At 45.0% G+C, this 22,332-nt stretch overlaps 1 protein-coding gene across 2 annotated transcripts in view; it reads right to left on the reverse strand.

Moving 5' to 3' along the window:
* The window catches only part of si (sucrase-isomaltase), a 43,696-nt gene that overhangs the window by 9,776 nt on the left and 11,588 nt on the right, over positions 1-22,332 (reverse strand). For both annotated transcript variants that reach the window (XM_076989236.1, XM_076989244.1), the window contains 21 exons: positions 21,206-21,319; positions 20,383-20,467; positions 19,904-20,021; positions 19,090-19,261; positions 18,214-18,330; positions 14,370-14,524; positions 12,752-12,836; positions 10,468-10,524; positions 9,026-9,150; positions 7,888-7,976; positions 7,483-7,532; positions 6,938-7,111; positions 6,041-6,187; positions 5,621-5,827; positions 5,249-5,403; positions 4,886-5,054; positions 3,851-3,947; positions 1,725-1,837; positions 1,051-1,176; positions 254-382; positions 1-111 (listed from right to left, as the gene is read on the reverse strand). In XM_076989236.1, the coding sequence (XP_076845351.1) occupies positions 1-111; positions 254-382; positions 1,051-1,176; positions 1,725-1,837; positions 3,851-3,947; positions 4,886-5,054; positions 5,249-5,403; positions 5,621-5,827; positions 6,041-6,187; positions 6,938-7,111; positions 7,483-7,532; positions 7,888-7,976; positions 9,026-9,150; positions 10,468-10,524; positions 12,752-12,836; positions 14,370-14,524; positions 18,214-18,330; positions 19,090-19,261; positions 19,904-20,021; positions 20,383-20,467; positions 21,206-21,319 (2,595 nt within the window). The remainder of the gene's footprint in view (positions 112-253; positions 383-1,050; positions 1,177-1,724; positions 1,838-3,850; positions 3,948-4,885; positions 5,055-5,248; positions 5,404-5,620; positions 5,828-6,040; positions 6,188-6,937; positions 7,112-7,482; positions 7,533-7,887; positions 7,977-9,025; positions 9,151-10,467; positions 10,525-12,751; positions 12,837-14,369; positions 14,525-18,213; positions 18,331-19,089; positions 19,262-19,903; positions 20,022-20,382; positions 20,468-21,205; positions 21,320-22,332) is intronic.

A 22,332-nucleotide genomic window follows, 5' to 3' on the forward strand; every position in this document is an offset into this window, starting at 1 on the left:
CTTTCCCCAGACGATAGAGTGATCATCAAGTGATGAAGTGATGAAGACGTTTTCCCTGACACCGCGTTCATAAGCAGGGTAGGACGTCTCATTGGCCGAGATGGCTGGATCCTGCGAGCGTAAGGAACTAGAGTTTAATTCCGCATTTTGCTCACCTTCGTGCTAGCTATCGCAGCCCTCACACCCCTCCTAGCCCTCAGGGACAGGAACGGGGGGGGGGGGGGGGGGGGGTGGAGGAGTGTGGTGGCCATACCAGGATGAAGATGAACCGCAAGCCCTCCTTCTGCATCTTCTCCACCCATTCTGGCAGACCGCTAAACGCAGGATTCAGCTTGAAGTCCACCTGCCGCTCCATGTAGTCGATGTCCGCGTACTGCACGTCCTGCAGGGGCGGAAAGCTCACAGTGAGGCACACGTGCAGTCGTAAAGCTCACAGTGAGGCACACGTGCAGTCGTAAAGCTCACAGTGAGGCACACGTGCAGTCGTAAAGCTCACAGTGAGGCACACGTGCAGTTGTAAAGCCCACGGTGAGGCACACGTGCAGTCGTAAAGCTCAAAGTGAGGCACACGTGCATTCACATGTGAGACACCAGCAAGCTCTTAGTTATCAAGGTCATTGTCCAGTATCTCACGCAGGACGGTCTCATAAAAAGCATGTGGAGGTGTGTTGGCCCTGATTGTTTTTCATTTTTAATATATTCGTTTTGCTCATGGAGTGTTTTAGCAGACAACAAAGCCTTGTGTCACTCTGATGCTTTTATGACCAGGTGAGTCACTGCTATCAGTTAACAACAGTGCTACAAATCTCAACCTTGAGCGGCAGCCAAACGGTCGTAAAGCATCTAATCTCTCCACTTACTGTTAGCTTCCGAGCTGATTAGCTTGCATATTAACTTTTACCACATGTGTAATGAGGATGTGCATATTATGAATGTTCAAAAAGCTCACAGGCTTGGGAAAATCAGGGAGACACATGTCTGCAGCAGGAGAATGAGGGAGAGCTTATAGCAATGATGTAACCAGTAGGGGGAGGAGCCTAAAACACTTACGTAAGGGATGCCGGCATCTTTCATTTCCTGGTACAGAGTTTTTATCTCCTGATCATTGGCGTAGCCATAGCGACAGAGCTGGAACCCCAGTGACCAATAAGCTGGGAGGACTGGTCGTCCAATCATCTGTTAGACCCAAACACACAGGCAGAGCAAAGAGTAATTAAAAACAACAACAACAAAAAAACCTACCCAGCTGCCCCAGCTGCCCCAGCTGTCTACCACTGCCTCATCTCTATGTGACTTTCTTTAAATAAATATTGATGTCTGTGGGGTTTGTGTGTGTGTGCATGTGTGGTGTTTGTGGGTTTATATATGTGTGTGTGTGTGTGTGTGTGTGTGTGTGTGTGTGTGTGTGTGTGTGTGTGTGTGTGTGTGTGTGTGTGTGTGTGTGTGTGTGTGTGTTGACTGAGCACACTGTAGGCAATGAAGCGGAGAGGTCCCAGATGCTAAAGCTCATCAAGCCAGAGAGAATCACCACACACACACAGACGATACATACACACATACACAGACACACACTGAACACACAATCGCACACACAGACACCCGAACACATACACTCACGTATACAGGAACCCAAACAAACACCCAGTAATACACACCCACAAACACACGCACACACAGACACACACCTAAACAAACACACACTCACACACGCAGGCACGACTCACATCTGTGTACTGTTGCACCACCAGTTCTGGCGTGGGTCCCATCACCATGTAGAAGTCCAGAATCCCCCCAATCGTGCGGTAGGTAAGGGCTGGAGTTGGCTGGAGCGTAACATCTGAAGCACATGTACAAACTCACTGCGTTAGGGAAAAGGACAGCAATTTATTGCTGTATATATCCCAAAGATATCCCAAAATCTGAAAAAAAGGATTCCGTGGTAATAGAGTTGTAATTTATTAAATTCTGTATGGTCAAGGTCATGAACTCTTCCAGACTTTCAGACATGCATGTTTAAGTATGGGTATGTGAGTGTGTGTGTGTGTGTGTGTGTGTGTGTGTGTGTGTGTGTGTGTGTGTGTGTGTGTGTGTGTGTGTGTGTGTGTGTGTGTGTGTGTGTTTCTCAGGCTGCACATCGTATCTCTCCACATATGTGCAGTTGCAGGATGTGGTGGTATTGGAGCTGCAGTATTTATGGTGTGCTTCCAGCTCCGTGGCGTGCCACACTTGTTATTGCATTTCCCACAGTCCATTCACCACAGCTTACAGGAACGTCTGAGCCTTAATGCCAGCCAGGCAAACATGCCGACTGTGCTTTAGGAGTGGCTCCGGGGGTGGGGGGAGCGACGGTAGCGTGGGACAACAGCGTGGGACAGCAGCGTGCTTGGGTTTCTCCCCCAACATCCTGGAGCGTCTCCGCCATCGTGCTGGGACGGAGTGCTCCCTCCCACTGACGCACTTTTCAAAATGCTCGTTTATTCCCCGGAAGCTGGTTGTGAGGTGGAGGAAGCGATACGAGCTTGCGTGCGCATGTTTGTGTGTGTGCTTGAGTGTGTGTGTGTGTGTGTGTGTGTGTGAGAGAGAAAGAGAGAGAGAGAGAGAATGAGAAGGAGTATGGATTCTGAATGTATAAAAATTTTTATAATCATGTGCATCATCAGCAGCTCACTGCTCTAGTTCATCATGTCTGATCGATTCCTAAGGATGAGATGAGTCTCCAAGATGAGTCTCCAGGTGCAGAAACCTGGACACCATCACTACAATGAAGCCGTTGTGGGGAGGAGCTGTATATGGATGTGTAAGAAGCAGATATGTGGTCTGGTGTTGGGCTCACAGGAGGAGGTGTGTGGGGTTGGCTTTCTCACAAAGAGGAGAATAAGTGTCTCCACCAAGGTTTTTGAACAACTGTCTAATTTTCTATCTTTAAACTGCTGTTTTGAAATGTTTGTTTAATGGTTGCAGCCATACCAAAACGCTGAGATGCTTCTTACGAGATTCGTAATGACCCCTGTTTAAATACAGATTCTAGAAGAAATCTGTTCTTCTGCTGCTTGAGCTCAGTGCTATCTTTGACACAATCAATCATAAAATACGGGAGGCACAATTGAGAACAAAGCTGGACTCTCAGGAATGGTCTTAAACTGGTTTGGGTCATATTTGGACAGCAGGAACTACATTACTGAAATAGACAAATATGTATCTGAGCGGATGGCTAGGACCTGTGGTGTCCCTCAGGGTTAAGTTCTGGGACTGCTTTTATTCCGTTTATATATACGTTCCCTTGGGCAAATCCTACAAGTCTATGGAATGTCTCACCACAGATGTGCACATGATACTCATACACATGATTTATTTGTCTATGTAATCAAACGACGATCATTACAGCGACTCACAATGTCAGTGCCATGAACATATTACAAACTGAATGTGCAGAAACGTCCTGCTGCTGAATACCGATAATACTGTTAATACTGACAACACTGATAATGCTGATACTGGCATAGACCCATTGCTTGTCTCGACTCCACAGCCCTCAAGTCAAAAGAACACAGGTGTTCTGATGGACTCCATCTTCTCAAAAATGTTAACAAAATTTGAATCCTCTTATTTTGTCTGTGCCTTTATTTGTAAAAATTAATTACTGCAATTAATTACTGCAATTGTTCCCTTACTGATCTTCCAAAGAACACAGCCAGACAAATTCAGTTGATTCAAAACGCAGCTGCCAGAGTTCTTATTACAGCCGAAGAGCAGAACACATCACGAAGCATGGAGCTGTCACCAATTCTCAAAGATGCACTGACATTGGGCATGTGTGTGTGTGTGTGTGTGTGTGCATTCAGAGCCTCACCCATGGCATTACTGTTCAGCAGGAGTACCCCGTGGGCATGGCCGGTTGTCTCTAAACCCATGTAGAAGGGATGCACACCATAGCAGTTCATCTTATCCTGCAGTTGGAGCAGTGTAGAGGAGAGAGGGCGGGGTTACAGCAAGACACACACACATTTAAGTTGTTTGTCTCCCATGCGACAGCAGCAGTAAGACATCAGTGCATCTCCTCCCACTATCTCATTCAGCCTACTTCTCTATTTCTACCCCTCTATGCATGCCTGTCTTCCCGTACTGACACACACACATACCGCTCCCACTCCCTCACTCTCTCCCTCCTCCGGGGCTCATGCATATAGTGATGGAGAGAGCCCAGAGAGAGAAGTCGTTGGCATGCCCAGTAACGAGGGCTGGTACCGCCTGACAGCAGCTACCGTGGTCCTTTCACCACACTGCTCTGGTAGATCCCACACCGAGATGTCGCCATCTCTGGACACGTCTCCAGGCCGAGCGGGCAGGCTTTCACGCAGCGAACGGCCACGTGTTGTTTCGGGAACTACTGCTTAAATCTTCCACATCCCGTTTACGCTTTCACAGTTTTGCAATGAGCCTAGAAGATCGCACATTCATACCCTTTACTGTGGAAGATTACCGCCGAAATGAGTGCCCACTCAAGTCAGGGGCACTTTGGGCATGGTATGTGTAAACATCTGAAGCAATTATGCGGTATGATGTTTAATTGTAGTGCAGGATTGACTGTCCTCTCTGCCCTGTATTTTTTAATTTGAGGATAAATACCCTCATACACATATTCCATGCACATCTAAATGTAAAATCTAAATGATAATTTTGCTATTCTTCTATGTTTCAAATCCTTTTAAACTGGACTACAAACAGATATTTGAGGCATTTTTCTTAATATTGAAGTTGATTTGCTGTCTAAGTGTGCTGAGGAGTGCCTCAAGATCCCACCAGGATCTAGTAAACGCCTAGTGGATCCCACTGGAAATACGTTATGGATCCTACTGGAAATATGTGGGGAGGGGACCTCACTCACCCCTGGAGGCTGGTCCTTACTGAACATGCCCCAGGTCTGCCAGTTGAGGTCATGTCTGAAGCTGGAATGCTCCGTCTCGCCGAAGCCGTAGATGTTGCGGGACGGCAGACGAGTGGAGATCTGAATAAACATGTCTGAGAAGGTGAAAGTTGGCAGTGTGGAATCCCAGCTTCATGATGAGAGAGAGTGACAAAGCAAGCGGTGTGGGGAAACAACAACACGAGCACATGTAAAAGCGATAGAGGAAGAAAAAGACAGAAGGGGCAGAAAAGGTAAATATTAAAGAAACGTACATACACATATACACAACATTCCAAGGTTCCAAAATGTCCTACGAACATGGACGCCCCTGTGCTCACTTACATGGTGGTTCCTGTATCCTTTCTGATCACTCTGATGCCAAATGGTTGTTGGGAAACTTTGACTTCGTACTTCCTCTTAGCCTCATCAGTCTCAGGATTCTTGGATATGTTGATAGGCACGGGGACTTCATATCGCTTTTCAGCTGGGTCATAAATCTAGGAAAACAATGACATTTAGTATGTTACCCATAGTTTCCTTGTCTTTCACTTTTCTTACTGAGTTTAAGGTAAAATAAGCAAGCAAGGTCCAAAAAATAAGCAACAACAACAGCATTATTTTGTAATCTGTAATGTACAGCGCTGACTATTCATAAGATAATTTCAAAAGTTCAGCAGAACTTTTTGGCAGACACGTTTGATTCGTAGTCGGCACCTTAAAGCGCAGGGAGTGGTCGGTGAGGTAGGTGATCTCCACACGCAGGGTGTTGATGTTTTCGGACAACGCCCAAGGACTCCTGTACTTCTGGTTGCGGGTGATAGTGAAAGTCAAGCCACTCGAGGTGTTCTGCAATGCTGAGTCGTACGTGTAGCCGTAGTCCGAAGGGTAGTAGCACGATGGGACGACATTGATGTCTGACGGCTGGGGAGAGAGAAGATGAATTGCGAGTTACTAAAACAGAATTCAGTGAATGAGATATAGATACTGCAATATGGCAATGTGGCAACAGCGAAGTGGCAGTTTCCCTAATGCCCCTAATGGAGAGAAAAGAGAGAAACACTAGAAATATTTAGGTCCAAATCCAGCTTGCGGCTGGTCTCATGGTCCGGGTCTGGGTCTGAATTTGGTCCTCACCTCCCAGATGCAGCCACGTTTACTGCAATCGTTTTCGTCGGGGAGGATGTCAGGTTGGCAGTTGAAGCGCTCTAGGGTGGAGACACCAGAGAACCTGACTGTGTAGTTCTTCGCCAGCTGCAGGTGGAGTCTCCTCAGGTACAGGACCTGGTGAGTAATGACAGAGGTTTGGACAGGGCTGTTCGGTGCTGCAGCGCCCCCTGGTGGACAGTGTGGGGCTGGCGCGTGGAAGGCCAGGTGATTGGTGTGTTTAAGTCTCTAGTCTGTGCTCCCTTCAGCATCCACGTTGTAAATCTGATTGACACTAATGGGGCACATGTTCGAGGAGGGGCAGGGGGTTGGGGGTGGGGCCTGGGTGTAGCCATAATGTGCTGCCATTCTACTGTGACCATAAGCTGTAGGAGACAGATGACACATGTCCTTTATCATCGTACTCTGGTGGGCGTGTGTGTGTGTGTGTGGAGAGACAGTTCTGACAGGGAGCCTTCTCTCGTGTTTGCACTCTGTGTCACTGTGTCAGCCTAGCTTCACTGTGTCAGCCTAGCTTCACTGTGCTCAGCTTTGCCTATTTAAAGCCAAAGGTCATGCTCCATTCTACTACTGTGATTACAGCTTTCCATTTGGAACTCAGTATTTGTTTATCCATAGACCATTGTGCTGATCACTACACGTTAAACTGCCTCCAGTCCATAATATGTTCCTTTGTCATTTGGGCTCTACATCTTTCACTGCACACCAGTAACTACGCCTGGGAACATTCATCTCAATGCTCACAAAATGTGGAAAAAAAACACCTAAGTATCACTCCCGTACTCTGCATTCTGGTAAACTGGAAATTCTTTGTTTTACACACTAAATGGCAACGTGCCGGTGGTCCGTACTGTGAAACACACTCACCTCCCTCATGTCGTCGTACTGGATGTCAGACCCAGGCACGGTGGAGACCTTGCCCCCCTCGATGATGGTCACATTAATTTGTGGGCTGCTCATCCCCAGTACAGTGATGTTCTCAAACACCAGGTCATTGGGGTCAGTGTAGCCGTTGTGCACAACCTCCATCAATAGTGATTCCTGAAAGAGACCAGTTCCCACACCACAATAAAACCATGGTGCATGACTGGGTGAGCGGAAATGAACCCTGTCAGGCACTGAACAAAACATATGACTTCTTCCAAGTCATAGAAACACAACTTACAATTTAAGTAAAGTAAATAGAAATAGAGGACCAAAATAGAAAAATGTACTTTCCTTCACAATGTTTTCTGTTATGTGTTGAGTGAATTTCACACCAAAATGAAATAAACCAGTTGACAGTTACTAGATTTTCTTCATTCATTACCTTCTATATATCATTTCTGGCCAAATTTGCACTTTCATTTGATCTTAGATTAAATTTGATGCACATTAGACATGGTCAAATATTGATAATGCATAAGACATACTTTGCTAAATTTGAACTGATAGTGGATGTAGGCCCCAGTTGAAACAGTATCTGATAGAGGGAGAGAGAAAGAGTTCAAGTGAGTTCAGCTGTGGAGAGATCAAAAGGTAAATTATTGCAAATATTTAATCAATACAGTTCTGTAAAGGGAGACTAACCTTAGACTCACTTTGATTAAGCAATTTGCTATTTATTAACATAATAATAAAAACTGATTACTGATTACAATCATTTAGATAAACTGTATACAGCGAATGTGCTGATAAGGTCCCAATTAAACAGGGATAGTGAAACACGCACAGATGATCCACCCACTACTCTGGTCACTCAAAGAGGGACCAGGGAATATCTGTCTACAGGAAGCAAAAATGCACTTTTTAAATTTTCAGCAAATCGACCAAAATACCTCGAGAATCTCCATCATCCCAGAACAGCTCGCCTGATGCTTGGTTGTTGTCATCCAGTGCAATGATCAAACCCATGGGCAATCTGCGACTGTGAGAGAACACATATCATCTTCATCATCATCATCATTATCATCAAGAACAGCAGCACACAGACTGACACACCTCCAAAATCTCCTTAGCCGAGAACTGAATAAAGACTGTGGTACAGATGGCGTTTTTTATTTTTGCAAAGAACATCTACACCATGTGCCTGTGTGCGCATATTCCCTTTCGCAGTTTTCTGCTGCGAAGAGAAAGGACCGTCCCCTCTACATGGATCCTCTTAAGAAGAGGTGTGAGAGAGGCGCGTTATTTGTGTGGAAGCTCTTCTCTAAAGGAGCCAGGTAACCCCATCAAAATTCAGCTGATGTGTGCACACTTGAACTGGAGACCGTGAAGGAGGAGTTGAGGCACGGAAAACGGTGCCGACCGTGAAACGAAAGAAGAGGAACTTTAAACAAAGGGTATCACACCGGGCGGTGCGGACAGCTGGGCGGGATGCGAGCTTAGCGAAAGGAAGATAAAGGTTCGTTACGGGAGCCTTCGTTTCCCCCCAGCAGCCTTTCCTGCAAAGTGGCAACACCTCGGCCTACGAAGTGAGACCTCTCGTGTCTCATTGCATTCATACAGCAACTGTAACCTAAAAATGAAACATTGCTCACCTCTGAAGCAAGAGGTATACCCCAACGTTGGACAGGACGAACGCTACATTCCGTCTGCTAGCACTGTTAATGGGGCTCTCTGCGCGACACTCATTAGCCGCCAGTAACGAACGCCACCTTCCTCCATCTTGCAGCCCCGTGGGACCATTTGACGCCAAAGAGGACAGACATGGCACTTAATGCCAGGAGGGAACGAAACAGGGAATGACTTGTGGGCTTCATAAAATAGATGGGCAGGTGTTGTAGGAGCACTGGATGTGAGGGAATGGGATGGCACTTCAAAACTCCGATACTTCAAAGGCAAGGAACTTTGAAATCGCTTCCCCACTATTCACTGAAGCAGCTGTTGGCTAATGAGGCCAGTTTTGCCCTTAAAGGAGCACAGCTACCTCTCGTGCTGGTCCTATGGATTGCTAATCAGTGGGGGCGTGGTTACCTGTGGGTAGTAGTGACCGCAGGTCTTTGGGTAGGGAGAATGGCTCCGCCTCTAATGTGCAGGCCGAGCTTGTCTATCGGCAGCTTCATGTCAAAATGCCCTTTGCGTTCCTTGATCTTTTTCTCCTGCAGGGCAAGAAAAAGTGAATCCGTTAACATAATCCTCATCCTCACTGGTCTGCAACTGAGTGCAAGTTGTTTTCTTTAAATGAACCTTTGTCAGCCTGACTGATGGAGACGCACTACAACAGCTCAGACACAAAAAGGCACAGGAACGAATTCTTTTATCTTTAAAGAGCATCTCCACAGCATGTAATCACTGCCTTAAAGCGCCCCCATGTCCTCTATACCCATGTCTGTTTGTCTCCATCCCTCTGCCTCTGTTTCTTTCACCCTCTGTTTTCCCTTCTCTCTCTCTATTTCTCCATATCTCCTGTTTCTTCGAGTCCTCCCCCATCGCTCTGAAGGGGTCCGTAAGTAATTCCAGATCTTATCTAGCTTTCTTTGTCACACAACTCCATACAGAGTGGTTCTGTTCACAACCCATCTACACATCTACACATCAGATGTGCTGGGATCACATCTGACCTACAACACATTCATCACGCTTTTAATTGACAAGGTATACTTCAAACTCATTTCATTATAACTCAAACACACACACACACACACACACACACACACACACACACACACACACACACACAAACCACCTAGACCTACAAAGAGGCCGATCATGGGGGTAAGCTTTGGTTTGTCTTATCACCATGTGCGATCAGTGGCTATTAATCTGCCGGGGGAAAACCCCTAAACAGCCTGTGAAGAAGTTACTGTTACAGAGATTGGTGCTGTCATTGGCTCGCAGTGTTAAAAATATGGCAGTGGTTTCCAGTAGAGATCCTAACTGGTTTGTAACTGGTCTGTGGATTTATGCGCTTCTAAATCTCCATCTCATTTAGAGTGTCACATTAAAAAGACAGCCAGAATTCCAGCCATGCCCTATTTCAGGGAGAGTACTTTACTAGGTCGAAATGAACGACTCAGTCATAAATGAGTTTAAAGAAAAGATCTTTTTTAGGCGTCCTCAATCGAAGACCACTTTTAAAAGATAAAAGTTGATTTGTACAGAATTGAAGTGTGACACGCAGAAAAAAATGCATGTAATTCCCTATGGCTTATCCTGGTGTCTAATTCATTCGGAGCTAATATCAGTCACACAGCATGGAATCATACACGCCGAGGGACAGGATGAAGCAGGGAGCCGCTGACTGAATGGTGAGGGAGAGAGAGAAAGAGTAAGAGAATGAGGATGAGAGAGTAAGGGATGAGAGAGAGAAACAGTAAGAGAGAATGAGGATGAGAGAGAGAAAGAGATAGAAGAGGGAAGAGAGAGAACAAGGGATGGGGGAGAAAGAGAGTGGGGAGCAGTGAGTGGATACTTACCGTCTCGTAGTCATACCACACAGCGTCAGGAATGTAGGCGTTCACTGTGTCCACACCCTACAAAGGACAACAGACAAGCTGAGGACAGAAGCATACAGATAAGCAATATACAAACGCATCTAGATCCAATGTGTGGTCAAGCCTAGTCCTGCCCTAGCCACACACACACACACACACACACACACACACACACACACACACACACACACACACACACACACACACACACACACACACAGTATGCAAAACGAATCAGTGCCGAACATATACAAGTACATGTGTGAACACGTCCCATATGCAGTTAAACTAATGAAGCGATTTATATTGAAATTTTATTACCCGATCTCTGTGTTCCTACTGGCAGCCAGAGACTGAGCAACAATGGAGGGACCAGATTCTGCTCTCGCACTCCACACCAAAACATGAGACTTCCCACACCAAAACATGAGACTTCCCACACCAAAACATGAGACTTCCCATACCAAAACATGAGACTTCCCATACCAAAACATGAGACTTCCTATACCAAAACATGAGACTTCCTATACCAAAACATGAGACTTCCCATACCAAAACATGAGACTTCTTATACCAAAACATGAGACTTCCTGTACCAAAACATGAGACTTCCCATACCAAAACATGAGACTTCCCATACCAAAACATGAGACTTCCTATACCAAAACATGAGACTTCCCATACCAAAACATGAGACTTCTTATACCAAAACATGAGACTTCCTGTACCAAAACATGAGACTTCCCATACCAAAACATGAGACTTCCCATACCAAAACATGAGACTTCCTATACCAAAACATGAGACTTCCTATACCAAAACATGAGACTTCCTATACCAAAACATGAGACTTCCTGTACCAAAACATGAGACTTCCTATACCAAAACATAAGACTTCCCATAAAAAGAATTAGTGGTGCATTAAGTCTAAATTACACTTGAATATTTAGACTTATTTTCCATCCATATATTTAGAATGTTCCATCTTCATGGTGGTAGACATCACAGAAATCCGAACATCTGCAAAGTGAATACTGGTCTAATCCTCATTTCTGTGGTGGGCTGTGCCATTTGGGCAGTTCAATCAGTTATTCCCTAAGCCAGTCCTCTAGCTGGTCACATTTTTTGCTCAATTTCAGCTCCAACCACAAGGAAGCAAAGAATACTTGAAGAATATAGAAAAACTTCCAGAATAGTGAATACTGAGCACTTCAGGAAACTAGTGAAGTTGGCAGGGGGACAGAGTAGAAAGACTCACAAACAGGTGGACCGGCAAACACTCATACAAAAAGCCCCAGCAGGAGTCTAAGTGATGGTGTAACTCGCAGATGCTGTGGAAATGAGCTGCCCCTTAAAACCAGAGCAGCGGTGAGGAAGGAAAAGGAGAAGGAGCAGGAGAAAGAGGCCAGTCTCGCCACCCAAACACCACAGTGTGGGAGTCTGAGTTCAGCTGGGCTGGATCTGCCAGTCAGATGCTGGAGATCATTAGAGGAACGCTTAGACTGCTTAGCCATGAGTCAAAACGTCTGCTTAACACTTGGCCTCCCAAGTTCGGGCAAGGAACCGGAATTTCAGTAACGGGTCACTTGGGGATGCGGATGCATATGGATTTTTCTGAGAGGAACTGTTAGAATGGGCAGAACTGTTAGAATGGGCCATCATTCTGCCTGACACAGGCCTCCCGGGACCGGGATAAACTCAACACTGGCCTCTCCTCCCACTCTTACTCACAAGCACTCTCAGACTTGTTCAGTGCAGGCCTTTTGTGAGAGCTTTCTCAAGGATCCAATATGAATGGGAATATCTATATCACACACACCCACACACGCACACACACACACACACACACACACACACACACACACACACACACACACACACACACACACACACACACACACACATATGTATTTGTAACATGTGAGAGGCCATGATAAATTGGCAATTAATCATCCATTTTAACATGACCGCCATCTATCTCCAGCTCTAATTTCTTTGTAATGAGGTCAGCACTCTCATTAGAGAGAGATGGAAGAATGGAGCAAGATGAAGAGGGAAAAAGTCCCATCCTTCTCTAGTGTGTCCCAGTGGAGGTCACCATCACGGCCCCCGAGGGAGCGCAGAGTGGCTCGATAGCAAGGGCATGTTTGTGTGTGTGAGAGAGACGGAGCGAGAGACAGATAAGGGGCGCAGGAGAGATAGTGAGTGTGTGTGTGTGTGTGTGTGTGTGTCTGTGAGAGAGAGGGAGAATGTGTGTTTTACATACGTTATCTAGCACAGGTGTAATGAGCAGATGGGAACCCCACAGGAACTGACGGTCCACTGTCCAGGCTGCCTTATCAGAGTAGAATCTGAGCAGCAAAAACAAAACGAGGATCTGTGTAGGTCTGGGGAGTAAACCAGTCTATCCACGGCACTGCTGTGTGTAAAGCCATGTAGTGAATATTTTTGCAAGAATCACTGCTAAATGTATTTGCTTTGTAACTGGGTGAAAGACGTGCCGCTCATTTTTTTCTGTCTCTGAAGTTTGAATAACTTTTAAAATGTTATAATTTCAAAATTAAGCTATATTTTACTTTGAAATATCTTTTTCTTTGGGCCACTATCTTGACATGCCTGATTTTATTACGTTCTGAGATAATATTGAGAGAAAAAGGGCAAAATTGTCTAAACGGTGTAACCATGAAAATAAAAATGCAGCACCAAGTATATAAGTTGTAAAATCAGTGATGTAGGTCTCCTAAAAGGGTAGTTTTATTGAGAGTTTTGAAGTCAAAATGGAAGACAAATTAAGGCCTTGGACATTAGACTAACACTTTCAGTCATCTTCTGTACTTTAGCTATCAGAGAAAGACACAGGGAAAGATCACAAACACCCAGTCACAGATCTGCCCAGGGAAACACAGGTGCAGATGAGGGAAGAGTGGAAGCAGTGTCAGATACAGTACAGAGAGACGAGAAGAAGAAAAGGGTGCTTACTGAAGTTTTGAACCTTACTCCTCTATCACTGAATTCAACAGCAGATGAGCAGCTTTTAATTGCCCTCCAGAGCCCATAGTGTATGTTGCTGATCGTAACTATGTGCAGCCAAGTTTACAATTTGAATTGAGTTTTTCTTCTGTCTGCTAGATATCATCTTACATTTGATTGTTTTTAATGTAATATGATGAATAAGGTGTATGAATTGTTCTTACTGTACTATAATCTGAGGTCAGTCCGTTAAAAGTATTTATATAGTATTTTAAAAATCATTACATTTTGAAATTTATTAAAACACCTAAATCACTTAACTTCACAACTTTTTATTCAACTTTAATTGCTTGTTGTCAGTTGGTGTATCTGATAAATGTCAATTGGTGTAACCAATGTTTCTCATAACAATCTAATATTGCACAAAAAAGTTACTATGCATATGATTTCAGCACTGTACTACACTGTAAAAATGAAATTTAAAATTATTTTAAACCAACTGACCCAAGATTAGAGAGAAAACATTAATGTCTATGGTATATTGACTTGTTCAGTACACCAAAAATTGTTTTAGTTTAAATATAATTTAAAAATATATCTCATAATAAATCACTTATTCCATCTGTACACTCACATAACTTCTATAAGGCTAAATTATTTAATACTTGTCATGCTTTTGTGTGGTTACACCATTTGACAATTTAATCTGACTCTTTAATTGGTTAAAAACGGTAAAAAATGCTATGGCACCAACAGAAATGCAAACTATACAGCTAAACAAACATCTAGCATGTTGATTTAACTTAAAGCATATTTTTGATTTGGACACCATTCCTTATTTGTCACTGACCCAACTTTAGTTTTGGATGAGTTGGGTGAGTCAACAGCATTACAAGCCAGAAGAGGATACTCACTCATGCATAATGGGTCGCACCACGGTGTCTCCGTTGATGTGAGCCTTGTAGAAGAGCGTGTAGAGGTATGGCAGGAGGGTGTAGCGGATCTCCAGGTAGTGCTTGGAGGTGTTGACTAGCAGTGAGTTAGGTCCAAAGGAAGCAGGATCTTGGTCCTGCAGTAAGTTGGAGGGATGGGTAGTGCGAGGTTTGGAGTGGTGGTGGGAGGAGACGGGGGGTGGAGGGATCAGGGTGAGAGGGCAGACAGGGCCAGACAGAGGAGCAGAAATGTGATGGGGAAAGCAATTACCGAGATATGAAGAGGTCAGGGCCTAAAATAGCATAAGGGCTGTAAACTTCACCACAAATGACACCATAAGCCATTTTTTATGGAAAAAAAATTAACATTTCGTCCATGGATTCCCAGAGACAATTTATATCCTCAAATACTTTTTTTTCTTTTTCTTCAACCTAGGCCAGTGAAGTAGTGCAGTAAACTCCCCTAATGAGGTAATGCAGTAACCCCCCCCATGAAGTAGTGCAGTAAACTCCCCTAATGAGGTAATGCAGTAACCCCCCCCCCCCCATGAAGTAGTGCAGTAAACTCCCCTAATGAGGTAATGCAGTAACCCCCCCCATGAAGTAGTGCAGTAAACTCCCCTAATGAGGTAATGCAGTAACCCCCCCCCATGAAGTAGTGCAGTAAACTCCCCTAATGAGGTAATGCAGTAACCCCCCCCATGAAGTAGTGCAGTAAACTCCCCTAATGAGGTAGTGCAGTAACCCCCCCCCATGAAGTAGTGCAGTAAACTCCCCTAATGAGATAATGCAGTAACCCCCCCATGAAGTAGTGCAGTCAACTCCCCTAATGAGGTAATGCAGTAACCCCCCCATGAAGTAGTGTAGTAAACTCCCCTAATGAGGTAGTGCAGTAACCCCCCCCATGAAGTAGTGTAGTAAACTCCCCTAATGAGGTAGTGCAGTAACCCCCCCCCCCCCATGAAGTAGTGCAGTAAACTCCCCTAATGAGGTAATGCAGTACCCCCCCCATGAAGTAGTGCAGTAAACTCCCCTAATGAGATAATGCAGTAACCCCCCCATGAAGTAGTGCGGTAAACTCCCCTATTGAGGTAATGCAGTAACCCCCCCATGAAGTAGTGCAGTAAACTACCCTAATGAGGTAATGCAGTAACCCCCCCATGAAGTAGTGCAGTAAACTCCCCTAATGAGGTAATGCAGTAACCCCCCCCCATGAAGTAGTGCAGTAAACTCCCCTAATGAGGTAATGCAGTAACCCCCCCCCCCATGAAGTAGTGTAGTAAACTCCCCTAATGAGGTAGTGCAGTAACCCCCCCATGAAGTAGTGCAGTAAACTCCCCTAATGAGGTAGTGCAGTAACCCCCCCATGAAGTAGTGCAGTAAACTCCCCTAATGAGGTAGTGCAGTAACCCCCCCCCCATGAAGTAGTGCAGTAAACTCCCCTAATGAGGTAATGCAGTAACCCCCCCATGAAGTAGTGTAGTAAACTCCCCTAATGAGGTAGTGCAGTAACCCCCCCCCCATGAAGTAGTGCAGTAAACTCCCCTAATGAGGTAATGCAGTAACCCCCCCATGAAGTAGTGTAGTAAACTCCCCTAATGAGATAATGCAGTAACCCCCCCATGAAGTAGTGCAGTAAACTCCCCTAATGAGGTAATGCAGTAACCCCCCCATGAAGTAGTGCAGTAAACTCCCCTAATGAGGTAGTGCAGTAACCCCCCCCATGAAGTAGTGCAGTAAACTCCCCTAATGAGATAATGCAGTAACCCCCCCCCATGAAGTAGTGCAGTAAACTCCCCTAATGAGGTAGTGCAGTAACCCCCCCATGAAGTAGTGCAGTAAACTCCCCTAATGAGGTAGTGCAGTAACCCCCCCCATGAAGTAGTGTAGTAAACTCCCCTAATGAGATAATGCAGTAACCCCCCCATGAAGTAGTGTAGTAAACTCCCCTAATGAGGTAGTGCAGTAACCCCCCCCCATGAAGTAGTGCAGTAAACTCCCATTAATGAGGTAATGCAGTAACCCCCCCCCCCCCCCCATGAAGTAGTGCAGTAAACTCCCCTAATGAGGTAGTGCAGTAACCCCCCCCCCCCATGAAGTAGTGCAGTAAACTCCCCTAATGAGGTAGTGCAGTAACCCCCCCCCCCCCATGAAGTAGTGCAGTAAACTCCCCTAATGAGGTAATGCAGTAACCCCCCCCCCATGAAGTAGTGCAGTAAACTCCCCTAATGAGATAATGCAGTAACCCCCCCCCCCATGAAGTAGTGCAGTAAACTCCCCTAATGAGGTAGTGCAGTAACCCCCCCCCCCCCATGAAGTAGTGCAGTAAACTCCCCTAATGAGATAATGCAGTAACCCCCCCCCATGAAGTAGTGCAGTAAACTCCCCTAATGAGGTAGTGCAGTAACCCCCCCATGAAGTAGTGCAGTAAACTCCCCTAATGAGGTAGTGCAGTAACCCCCCCCATGAAGTAGTGTAGTAAACTCCCCTAATGAGATAATGCAGTAACCCCCCCATGAAGTAGTGTAGTAAACTCCCCTAATGAGGTAGTGCAGTAACCCCCCCCATGAAGTAGTGCAGTAAACTCCCATTAATGAGGTAATGCAGTAACCCCCCCCCCCCCATGAAGTAGTGCAGTAAACTCCCCTAATGAGGTAGTGCAGTAACCCCCCCCCCCATGAAGTAGTGCAGTAAACTCCCCTAATGAGGTAGTGCAGTAACCCCCCCCCCCATGAAGTAGTGCAGTAAACTCCCCTAATGAGGTAATGCAGTAACCCCCCCCCATGAAGTAGTGCAGTAAACTCCCCTAATGAGGTAGTGCAGTAACCCCCCCCATGAAGTAGTGCAGTAAACTCCCCTAATGAGGTAGTGCAGTAACCCCCCCCCCCCATGAAGTAGTGCAGTAAACTCCCATTAATGAGGTAATGCAGTAACCCCCCCCCATGAAGTAGTGCAGTAAACTCCCCTAATGAGGTAGTGCAGTAACCCCCCCCCATGAAGTAGTGCAGTAAACTCCCCTAATGAGGTAGTGCAGTAACCCCCCCCCCCCCCATGAAGTAGTGCAGTAAACTCCCCTAATGAGGTAATGCAGTAACCCCCCCCCCATGAAGTAGTGCAGTAAACTCCCCTAATGAGGTAGTGCAGTAACCCCCCCCCATGAAGTAGTGCAGTAAACTCCCCTAATGAGGTAGTGCAGTAACCCCCCCATGAAGTAGTGCAGTAAACACTGGCTCTCTAAATCCGTTACAACAGAATGGAGGCAAAATAGACAGCAGCAGGATCTTTGTGAGGACAGAAGGCTCCAGGCCTAAGTGTGCGAATACCGCTGATGTGATCAGTGCCACAAAGAAGACTTTGGTCAGCCGAGGACTGATTACTTGCTCACTAAAAGGTCAGGTCTTTTTCATCTAATTTCACCATGAAAATAATTTTCCATTCATCCTCATTTGCCTTCTTAAATACACAGGGCCATATTGCATTTGTCCAAAGCTTCAGTTGTCTCCCTCGCGTTAATCAAACAATTATGATGGAGGGGAATAAATCACGAACAGTGTTTGGAAAAGAGGACACACATCATGTCATCATGTGTTTCCTTCAGAGATGAAAGCTGAAGTAATAACCACAATGTGGCACTGCAAATTATAACAGCAGATTTCATAGGTTGTGAAAACCAAACACTGAGCACCATGGCTGTTACAGGTAACAGATGTATAACATAAAATGGAAATGTATCACAGCATTTCTTTGTGGAGTTACTTTGACCGTGACAGATGCTTCAGTGCCTCTGCAATTGTCCTACTGGTGACATGTTTAGGGGTGGCCATACCTTGTAGCCCTGGGCGTTGTGGTTTCGGCTGAAAGGGTAAAAGGCGCCGACCTGCATCCAACGTGTGCAAAGTTCCACAGTCGTATTATCGAAGAAGCCACAGATATCTGCACCGATCTGCTCAAGAAACAAAGAACCTGTGACACATCAGAACTACAGATCTCTGTTGACAGGGATGACAAAGGTTGAGGATCAAATCCATTCTTCACCCAAAAGCATTAGCAGTGCTAATAATACCACTGATAACAGTGCTAACAATAGCACTACACCATACTGTTAGCATTACCCATCCGTTTAACATAATCCATCTGTTTGACATGGCTGCCCTGTTGGACACTCCCTGGTAATTCATTTGATGAAGAAGCCATTTCATTTCTACCTTTTTTCATTTTTCTACCTCTATTGCAGCGCAGCTCAGCTGGAGACTTTAGCTAGCCTCTTACCTCTTTCTAAAACCTCTCCATATTTCACAGCAGGCCATAGATAACACATTACGAAGACAAAAGGAACACAGGATCGATTTGGCCGGGGATGAGGGGAGATGAGTTAACATAGTTTTTGTTTAAATCTAGGAGCTTAACAGACCATTCAATGACAAAGGATCAATTGAAACATCCTTTTCTGTTGTTGTTGTTGTGGATCAGGAGAGTTGGTGGACCTGCTATGGCCAGACGAAAGGTGTCGAACACTGTGTCTCTCTGGGCCGCCAGCACGTAGTTCCCAGCTCCAGCAGACACAGAGCTTTTTTTGGCCATTTCATTTGCATTCATGTATTTGAATGACCTCTGCCTCTTCCCACAGCCAAGACCCACTATTGACTTAACAGAAGCTGGCCGGTTCGTGCGCGCTAAGCGTCCCGAGAGGCCCTGTGCTTACGTAAGGCACCCCGAAGATGTTGAACTCCAGCATGCCTGGGATGGCCCACTTCAGGTCATTCCAGGTGGCAGCGTTGTCTCCCAGCCAGTGGCCCGAGTACTTGCCCACACCGGGGAAGGAGGAGCGAGTGAGGATGAACGAACGGTTGCTACTAAACACTTCCTTGGATGCCCTGCAGGAACAAATGAAAGCCAAGGTCAACATTGCCACCGAAGGGAGTAGTTTAGTCAACACTGATAAACAAGTCATGGTTAGATGAAGCAGGATGCACCAAGGGACAGACAAGGGGCAGGAAACACTTGCTGAGCAAAACATGAACGCTGCTGTTTGGAGTAAGAGAAGGGGCCCGACTGGCATGCAAGAACCCGAGGACAGGGTCCCCTTTACTGCAAGCCTCTGGGCTTCAAGCTCAGCAGGACAATGCAACCCGCCTGTTGTTCACACCGACAGCAGCAATGACCTTCTGCAGGATTTCTCTCACACCATCATTCCCCATTATTTTGGTCATTATCCCAAATATGATGTTGCAATATTAAAATTTCATACAAATAGCATTATGAATATATATTGTATTTGACCATTTTTTTCTGGATCTTATTCTACATATTGTTTACTTGCTGATCCACTGATGATATTCACAGAACCATCCACACAATATTGTTGTTATCTTTTCATCTAAGCAGTCCACCACTTGTGCTGCCACTGTAACCGAGTCCTCACATTACTGAAGTTAAAGTACACTTCTCTCCATCTCCAGCAAACCAGCCCCAAGCGGAAGCGTCCCTGAAGAGTGGGAGGTTGGAGAAGAACTTACTGTTCTGTCGCCAGGACCATGGAGTAGCCATAGAGACTGTGTACATCATAGTGATTCCCCCATGCTTGCTTAGCATCCATACATAATGTCTTACTGTACATCAGTTTATCAAGGATGTCTTCAGAGAGAGAGAGAGAGAGAGAGAGAGAGAGAGAGAGAGAGAGAGAGAGAGAGAGAGAGAGAGAGAGAGAGAGAGAGAGAGAGAGTGAGAGAATGTTGACAAATAGCCTGTGTAAAGTGTTAGCAATGTAAATGACATATGTAGATCTCCATTAGGTAATCCAGGAGTGTCAAACGTAGGCCCTGAAGGATCTCATCCCTGCAGAGACTACTGTTTTACAGTTTACCCTGCTCTTGCACAACCAAATTACCTTCAGAAGGTTTAATATCCCAAGAAATGTAAGAAAGACTCTAGAGTGCTGGATCTACCAAGGAGTGAGGAGTGACCCCCGTCATATAAACAGCCACCTTGGACTTACTTGGGATGTATGGGGGGTTGTTGATCTTGTTCTCAGTACATCCCTTGTTGGAACCTTTTACAAAACTGGACACCTCATTCATATCCTAAAAAATAAATAACAGTTAGTTCTGCTTTCTGTATTAATTGTTAGAACATAAAACTAAAAACTTTACTGAGACATTTATGAACATATTGATTACAGGAAGAAATCATCAGCTGTTCCATAATGTTATGAACATGTACACAAACATACACATACACTCTCTCTCTCTCACACACACACACACACACACACACACACACACACACACACACACACACACACGCATTATGTTATAGTATTGTGTATAAATCAGATACACAGTAAAATCACCAATGTTGAGTGAAGACGTGGGTTTCACCTTCAGAAGGAATGCTTCAGTAGTTTATTTAACACAATGATTTCATTGTGGGTTTTATACTGTTGTAATTGTAAGTGTTCCAGGTTTTGATCACTTGCACAAGATTTAGCCACACCCATGTTTTCATCCCTCACCTTATATCTAAACCTTTCTGCGATTGTTGTGGTAGTTGAGATCAGCTAATGTAAAGTTAGTTGTCCAGTGAACACTTTAGTCAAAGCATTTGTTAAAAAGTCTGTATAGTTCATGACTAAAGTATGCAAGGTTAGTAAAATAAATACCCTGGGAACCTTACATTAAGGCATAGTGCCTTTATGGTGGAAAATGAATGGCCAGTAAAACATGCAGACGGACAGGATGATGGATAGGATAGATATAGTAATCCAGAATACAGATTCATCATTCACTGGGGTCATTCAGGCTGACTGTTTGGTTACTTACAATCCAGATTGCATCATGCTTCACTTCTTTATGGAACCTTCTGATTTCATCAACCCACCAGTTAATGCATGACTGTTTGGTGTAGTCAGGGAACACGGTTTCTCCAGGCCAGACCTACCCAAAACACAAGACACATATCACAGGCACGCAGAGAAACTTCCAGGCCTCGTTTATCTTTAGTACAAATGGCTTTCCTCAATCTTGTTTGGTACTAGAAGGAGACAGCTCACAACAGCTTGGAGATGAAAGCAAGTGAAGATGTGTGTGGAGTACACCTCAAACATGATCTAGTTTACAGAAAGACACCAGGATCCCCACTTATTTCACCTCTCTCCTGCATTCTTTAAATTCCCAGGCACGCAGTCTGTTAAATTGTCTCAGCATGGTAAATTTATTGGTTGAAATAAACCTTTTTAAATAAGCCTTTTTGGCAGAAATGTACAGGTTAACTGACTGTTTAAAGTCTCTCATCTTAACACATATCCATCCCTGCCCACTCCCTCATAACTTCATATCCTCTCTCTCTCTCTCTCTCTATCCATCCTTTGTTCATTTGTCTTCTACAGGACCTGGTTGAGCTCTCTTCTATTCATATCTCGCCAAGCACACAGTGCATATGTTGCATTAATACCACAAGTCTGTCTGAACAACGTTGATTTCTCATGTCCAGTCCGCTCCCATATCAGAACACAAAACCCTCCCTCTTGTTCCTTCTGCCTTTTTGTTCTCCATCTTTGGTATTTTTGCTTGACACACTTTCCCTCCTTCTGATCAAAATCACAATCACCACCAAAAAACAAACAAAAGAAAGAATAAACAAATTAAAATAAAAAAAAAAACAATCAACTCTGCTTGATCAGGCAAATGATCACAGTTGCTATGTGCAGGCCATTTCATTGTGCGGAGAGTGCTATCGAGTATAAATCAGGAATGTGACTACAAACTTCTCTCCATCATCACACATATGGCCATCACACGCATTAGCTGTCATAAAATGTGTGTACTTCACACGAATACTTATCAGTTGCCAAAACGGTCGACTCAAAGTTAATTTCCTTCGGTTAATCGATAAGGTTTGAGCAACGAACACAACTTCAGTGATTGCATCCCTCTATTTAAACCCCCAA

The sequence above is a fragment of the Brachyhypopomus gauderio genome, chromosome 2 (genome assembly GCF_052324685.1).
Source record: "Brachyhypopomus gauderio isolate BG-103 chromosome 2, BGAUD_0.2, whole genome shotgun sequence".
NCBI classification, from domain to species: Eukaryota; Metazoa; Chordata; class Actinopteri; order Gymnotiformes; family Hypopomidae; genus Brachyhypopomus; species Brachyhypopomus gauderio.